Genomic DNA, 7,298 nt, shown 5'->3' with positions numbered 1-7,298 from the left:
TGCTAAGAAAGGTTCTAGAACATAACTTTGTACCTGACCCATGCAGCCAATTAAATTTAAGTAGGGTTACCAGTTCCCGGCTTCCTTTTCAGCTTGTATCCAGTGAGGCCAGTTCCGTAGTGGTGGATTCTCTTGCTAAGAAAGGTTCTAGAACATAACTTTGTACCTGACCCAAGAATACCTAGACAATGGGCAACTCCGGTACCACAAATGGGCATGTGTATGTGGTTCGTTACTTCCTCCAATAAGTGGCATGCTATGGATAGGATCATATGGGTTGATCCAATACATGCAACTAGGCGTACAATTGATATTGTAATTGACGTTCTAACAAATGAAATGTTAAATAGTATTACTGTATGTCCTACATGTATAGTATTATGTTGTATGCCTACTATTGAACAGAACAAAGCATAATTCTCTACATCCTCACATAAATTTGCATTACTACTTGATTAACAATAAGTAATAGAATCGTAAACTTTGGATCAGTACCAGATGCAAATGACCTACAATTCGTATCGCATGATTCAGAATGGAAAATGTGAGAGGGGGGTTGACAATCTAGGCAACATAGACATGAACCTAGTTCCAAATACAAAAACTAAGACGACCCTAGTTCCAATACCCAAACTAAGGCGCCTAGAATATTCCAATAACATCATTGGAAGTTAGGAATAAAGGAATATCCCTGATTTCAGACTAAGAGGTTTATTTTTTCTTTCTTTATTTCTTTTCCTTTGAAAAGCAAGTAAGCCTTAATCACACTATTTCAACAGAACAACGACTGAATACTATGGAATCTCCTGAAGATTGAACACAAGTGAATTTTTAAAAAGCTATGCAATTTAGTTTCATGAGCTTACCCTTTAAAAAAAGAAAAAAAGTTTTTACAAGCTTCAAGAAGCCAAGATACTTCACATAGACATCAGATAACTAGAACAACCCACACATGTATCACTGATATGAGATACTGTAGGTAGTTTACTTGTAGAGGCTGATTCTGTCACATACATACAGATGTATTAAAAATTGATGAGGTCAAACATGCTGGTAAGGATGATTGTTGTTATACACAAACAGCACAGATCAATATAGACATGCAATTCAAATCATTCCACAATCCACACCATAGTTAACAAGTGCTACCAAAGAATAAAAACCACGTGAACGAGCATAAAATTACAGAGCTAATATATCCAAGTTGGACACATTCAGTGCAGAGAGAATCCTTCCACATCACTGGATGAAACTACTGCCAAATAGAGCATGTCATGTGCACCAGAACAGCAAATTACAAAGCTAACCAAATCATAAGCCACGACAAAGTCCATCAAACCAGCACGAATAGAAGCTTACACACTGGATCCAGCAAACAAATCATCACCAACCAAGGACTGAATATAGAGTTCTCGATACTGCAAAGATGGCCAAACAGCCATGCCTCCAACCACCAATGTGGAGATAAAGGATACCTACCATGAAGAGCAGCCAAAATGAAAATAAAGAGGCACAGAGAGACAAGAAGCTTCAAATCAGAGAACCTTCCCTCTGGAGCCTCTATATCTTGTCGAGCTTTTCAGCCTTGACAACAGGGTTGGCTTTTGCGATCGCATCCCGAGCGGCCGTCCGGTAATCAAATGGGCAGTTGTGCTTGTCGGAATAGCGATGAACCGCGCAAAAAAGATTCCCACATCGGCAGCTGAACCCTGTCAGCCCAACACGCTTCCTGCAAGCATTGCATCTGTTTGGACCCTCCTTCGCCTTTGCTTCCCCGCCCTCGCTTGAGGCCAAAGCATCTGCCGGCTGGGATGATACAATCTTTTTGTTGACAGACCCAACCGCTACATCTATGTTGCCAACAACAACAGGCTCCTTCCCGTTGCTGCTGCTGCTGCTGCTGCTACCATTGCCATTGACAATGCTGCCAATGGATGATGCTGCAAGCTTGACTTCCTCCTGCTTCCGAACCATCTCTTTGTGGCACTTGGAGCACATATTCATTGTGGCTGCGCTTCCAAAGAAGCCGCAGTTATTGATGCAGAGGATCGGACCTTCGGGGGCCTGGCATCCAGTCTCGTCGTGCTCCATATCTTCAACGCTCCTGCACAATGACACCCCCCTCAGAATCCCCACGGGTCAAAAAGAAAGAAAGAAAGAAACAACCATAATCCTAACCCTAACCCCGACCCTAATTGAAAACAAGTAGCCTAATAACACCTTCCCAATCAGGTCTAAGATTCCAATTTTCACCTGATAACGGAAACAAAACGCTATAAAGACTCAATTCATCCAAAATCTTCAACGCTTATTGGAAAACCCTAACCTTAATCGACATAAACTAGAAACCCTAACCCTAACTACTCCCTAATTCTACAAAATAGCGAACAAAACATACAAGCAGCCAGAACCCTGACCCTAACCATCTGAAACTGGAAGACCCAGCCCATCATACGATCAATTTCTGCAAAAAATCAAAACCAGAAACAATAACCCTAAATTTCAATCAGACAAATACATCATCCGCAAAAATCCGAAACCCTAACCCTGTACCAGCTCTACCTGAAAACCAGCATTCCAAACCCTAAAGATGCCGCTACAGGATCGAAACCGGAAGAGAATACGTACCTGATTGCCTTGTCAGAAGAGAGACGAGATCTCCGTCGCGATTGCCGCTCCCAGATCGACGAGCCGCGATCGAACCAGGCGATTTCCCTGCCTCCACCAGAAGAAGAAAAGAAGAAGATTTTCAATTGACCGTGCTGATCGAAACCAAATTAAAAAGAGAGGGGGAAAAAAATAGCAAGGAAAAAAAAAAAACAAAAAAAAAAAACCTAACCCTAGAGAGAGGAGGAGAAAATCGCCCCAGGACCGGAAGCAGAAGAGGAAAGGAGAGCGGGATATAAAGGCAAAAAGAGGGGGAGAGAGAGAGAGAGAGGTGTTGTGTTCCGTATGGTCTTCTCTCTTTCTCTCTCTTCTCCCCTATTTAAACTTTTTCCTCTGCCAACGAACGATTCCACTGAGTCGGTGATGCGAACCTGCCCGGACTGCCCGTGCTGCCCGAAGTTGCCCCGACCCCAGCTTCGCATGCCCTTTTTGCCGTTTTGGGTAACCTGCCCTACCCTGCTCCTTTTAATTCTTTTGCGGGAGGATATCCAGTGCTGTCACCTGTACGTAAGTTCGTATAGTTATCCAAGCTCCTTAACGATAAGCACAATACACGTGTACATGATCACGACTGTCCATCTGCTGGGACCTTCTTTGAATGTGGCGTTTCCTGAAAGTAACCGGAAAGTCTGTTTATTGTAATGGACGGATGAAAAAGGCCTTCAATGAATGGTTTAAACATTCTCAGTATTCAGAAACCCTGCAATCTACCACCGTGATAATCAAATCACTTTTAGATTTCATTCATTGTGGTGACAAAAGATGAATGGTTCAGATCTTTTACGTGTACTACACGTGTTGCTTTGTCGTGACTGATAGCGAGTGAACTTACATGCATTTAACACCGGATCCTTTTTCCTTCTTTTATTGATGAGAATTACTTTTCGGGGACTTATATGATACTCAGGTTGCGCATGACGCTTGGTACGCGGTCGCTCGGAAATTGTACTCGTGGAATACATCAGCTCATGTTAAACCGACGACTTTGATTAATCCACCCTCTCTAAACCATAAACCCATAATCACTTTGGTTGAATAATCCTAACCTCTGATTCATGGTTATGTGTTTGTTAAAATAAGATCGTTAGATTTTATTTTTTTAACCATTCAACTAAATGTCCACGGGCACCATGTCAAATAAAAATTTTTAAAAAAACAGTTATGGTTCCTGATGCATTTAAACCGAGAGCCATAGTTTGGAGAGTTTAATCGCCTTACTTAGGTGCAATACGTGCAGTTTTTAGGTAACTTTTAAGGGCACGTGTATCACTCACCGCACTCTTCTGGAGCATTCAAGTTTTCATCTTTCCTTATAAAATTATGCTACCTTAGCCGGGTGTTCGTACGCTTTTTCTCTATTGGACCTACAATTAGGCCAGTTCACCAGTGAGATATTTTAAGACTCTTTTGAATAGCAGGTTATTTTACTTATAAGTTATTTATATCAAGTAGCCCAATGTTTGTACCTTTTTTAGTTTTTATTCTCTTGTATAGATTTTCTTGATTTCTACTTATTTAGATGTATGTTTGATAAACAATATATTTATTAGAAAAATAAATATATCAAGTAGCCCAATGTCTGTACCTTTATCAGTATGCAGCATCATATTAATAACTTTTAAATTTGTTTCGTAAAATAGTCACAACTTTTGATTAGGGCATCTTTAGGAAATATATAACTTATTGAATCTTATGTAACACTACATCATGAGGCTGGTTTGACCAACATAGCATGTTGCCAATGACCGTTTCGTAAGGAAATATGCAATGAAAGCTAAAATATAGATTTTAGGAAATTTTAAATATTTTTTTATCATTTTTATTATTGTTATGTTTTCCCATTTTTAAAGTATTATAATTTTCATTTTTTTAGACTTTGCTTATAATAATATTGAGAATGTTTTGATAAAATCTTATAGATATCTATATTTTTAACAAAATCAATCTCTTGAGAGATTTTGGTACTTCGGGTATTTTTTAATCAAATTTTCTTTTATTTCAAATAGACTCAAAAAACTCACTTTGTGGATTCAAAATCTTAATTATTTAAAAAAGACGATAATCTTAGCCAAATTAGGTCAATGCCATGCTAGGGACAAGTTTTTAGCCTCCTTACATGTGAATACAAATCCAATTTGCTTGACCCAATTCGAATGTAGGGCCTTTTTCTCCAATACCATGTCAAAATGTCAAATAATCATTTACTCAAAAAGCTTGAGTTGCCAAAATGAGGTGTATCAATATATATTAAGGGATTTTATCACTTCAATATAAATCACCTAGACATGTGACTCGGCAGAATTAGTCTTTTAATCATGATGAATGTTGAAAGGATAATAAATAAACAAAACGTCCACCTAATCTCAGTATTGGCTGACTACACCACCATCTACACATTGATACCTAGATCAGACGATCCTAGCTGCATGAATAATCAAACTGCCAAATACACAATCTACCCTCACTATATTCGGTACACCATTTATTCGAGTTTGGGCCACTGAGCCATTGGCCCGTCTTATAAAGAGGTTTGTTGTGCATTAGGTAGAGTCGTAGAAGAGACGAATTACGACTTACGAGAGAGGAATTATATAGTGGGAAATTATTTGATACTCTGGTTATGTGCAATGCTTGATACTCATGCACTTAAGAGTGGTATGCAGAGCATTATTAACCCAAATTGAATAAATCATGGAACTCATCCTCACTAAGTTACAATCCAAAACTAAGATTAGTTGACGAATAATTTCTGATTTGTGGACGCTTGTTTGTTAAGACAAGACAATTTGATATTCAACCGTCCAATAAATGTTTCTCAATCCGATGCCTAGATGATTTAAAAAATATAGTTTTTGGTTCATGCATATCTATGCCTGTTTACATATTTTGGACGTTTTGATTTTAATTACTTACATCTCATATGTAATTTTTAAATAACTTTACGTGCATCTAAACATCCTTAGAAAAATCTACATTCAAATGAAAAATGGCCCAAATACTGGCAGCTGTAATCATCAAATGAGCTGGGGTCCTTCTCCAGCAATGATTTGGACTACCAAAGAACGGCCCCCAATTTTCAGAACCCAAAACCGCCTACTCCGTGCACAGCCGTTGGAGCCGTTTATAATGTAATTCCTCATCCACAAACCTCAAGGATTGACTCATTTTCCCACATCATCTCGTAATATGTTCAGGGCATCCTAGCCGTTAAAAAGGGTAGGCCCAGTCGTGAAGATCATCTATAACGAAAATCAGGCTGCAGTGGTGGGGGCAAAAAACCTGAATTTGGTAAGATCAACAACCGTCCATTGATTTTGATAGTTTTGCTCTCCTTGGTGATTGTACCTATCTCATTTTTGCTGCAAGCAATCTACCGTTGGTCACTCTTTCATGGTTTGGATTGCGACGATATGCCAGCAAAACAAGGGCCAACGACTAGCTTGGCATGCGATCACCAGTACATCCCTGGTATGTTTTTGAGTATCAAATGAGACAATACCGCAGACGTTGGGTCAAAGTACAAGAGGAATGCTATCGAATGCCAGAGCCCCACATTTGCCGTTTGAACATGCCTGTGAAATACATAAGGGCCTGTTTGGGAGCGTGGATTCAGGATTTGAAACCCTCCTATTGTGTTTGGCAATCTAGATTTAAAATCCCTGTAGTCCAAAAGTAATTATGCAAAGTATATTTAATGTGGTTTGAATTTAATTATTAAATCAACTTTAATAGCAAACGATCACATTGGAGTGACCAACCAGTGATTTTTAACAGTTGCTTTACACTAGCAATGTTTGGATGATACGGATAGTCACAAGTAATTATAGTGATGCTGTTAATACTCGTACTATTTTGAAATATCATGAGTCGGCCATGTGCCCGGTAGATTAATAGTCTAGTGACACACGTGTTACACATAACTCTTAGAAAGATTTTAGATGTAATTCAAGTTTTCACCTTAAATTTGAAACACTTGATTACTTTATAGTGCCAAACATACCAAAGGGTCAAATGCCTTCAAACTCTCCAAATCCATGGTGCCAAATAACCTCTAAGACATTCATATAATGAGACCTTTTGGTTAACATGATTACACTTAAGAATCAGCTGGCCCACTTGTCAGTGTGCCCGACTTGCATTTGACTGGGAGAGGTATTATTTTTCTTTCTCCCCATTGGCCTAGTCAACAATTAAGCCAACTTGATTTCTTGAACTTGAGGGCTTGTTTGGATTGAAGGAAAATTAGGGAAAGGAAACGAACAACAATATTGTGAATCTACCATTGCTAGATTACCAATAATTCATTGGAAAACCCTTTGCATGGAAAAGGAAAATCCCTTTTCCTTTTATTTCATGAAAAGCATTGGATAGGAAATAGTATTGTTGAGGATTTTTTATTTTCTTTTTCATGAAATTGCATGAAAGGAAATATTGTTTTCCTTATTTTTTTAATAAGCTTTTTGGTTCTTAAAATTTAGGATATACTTTAAATTTGTTGTTTGGTAAATAAATAAATAAATAAACAAATAAGAAGAAGAAGAAGATTCATGAATTTTTCTTAAATAGTCATTAATTAGTACTTAGTTAGCACATGTGATACATGCAAAATGCTTGAAGATAGATATTAGCAC

The 7,298-nt window shown here is 38.3% G+C and overlaps 1 protein-coding gene across 3 annotated transcripts; it reads right to left on the bottom strand.

The window, feature by feature from the left end:
• Positions 1-1,153: 1,153 nt before the first annotated feature.
• LOC131220938 (zinc finger A20 and AN1 domain-containing stress-associated protein 8) lies at positions 1,154-3,104 on the bottom strand. Of its 3 annotated transcripts, none has more exons than XM_058215900.1 (3): positions 2,845-3,104; positions 2,629-2,715; positions 1,154-2,104 (listed from the first exon to the last, which is right to left on the bottom strand). In XM_058215900.1, the coding sequence occupies exons 1-3, from the start codon at positions 3,087-3,089 to the stop codon at positions 1,561-1,563; spliced, it is 876 nt and encodes a 291-aa protein (XP_058071883.1). In that variant the 5' UTR covers positions 3,090-3,104; the 3' UTR covers positions 1,154-1,560. The 3 variants fall into 3 exon arrangements, with proteins under 3 accessions (XP_058071883.1, XP_058071894.1, XP_058071905.1); XM_058215911.1 differs by having other exon boundaries at positions 2,840-2,971; XM_058215922.1 differs by having other exon boundaries at positions 2,629-2,719; positions 2,840-2,897.
• Positions 3,105-7,298: the final 4,194 nt, after the last annotated feature.

This window comes from Magnolia sinica, chromosome 1 (genome assembly GCF_029962835.1).
Source record: "Magnolia sinica isolate HGM2019 chromosome 1, MsV1, whole genome shotgun sequence".
NCBI lineage: Eukaryota > Viridiplantae > Streptophyta > Magnoliopsida > Magnoliales > Magnoliaceae > Magnolia > Magnolia sinica.
The sequence above is the reverse complement of the archived record's forward strand: the minus strand, read 5'-3'. Positions and strand labels throughout refer to the sequence as shown.

Excerpts from the sequence above, each read along its gene's own strand:
- LOC131220938 (XM_058215900.1), bottom strand. The coding sequence starts at position 3,089 with ATGCGAAGCTGGGGTCGGGGCAACTTCGGGCAGCACGGGCAGTCCGGG. Across the intron at positions 2,716-2,844 it reads GCGATTTTCTCCTCCTCTCT|GGAAATCGCCTGGTTCGATC; the intron begins CTAGGGTTAGGT and ends TGGTGGAGGCAG. Across the intron at positions 2,105-2,628 it reads TCTTCTGACAAGGCAATCAG|GAGCGTTGAAGATATGGAGC; the intron begins GTACGTATTCTC and ends GTCATTGTGCAG.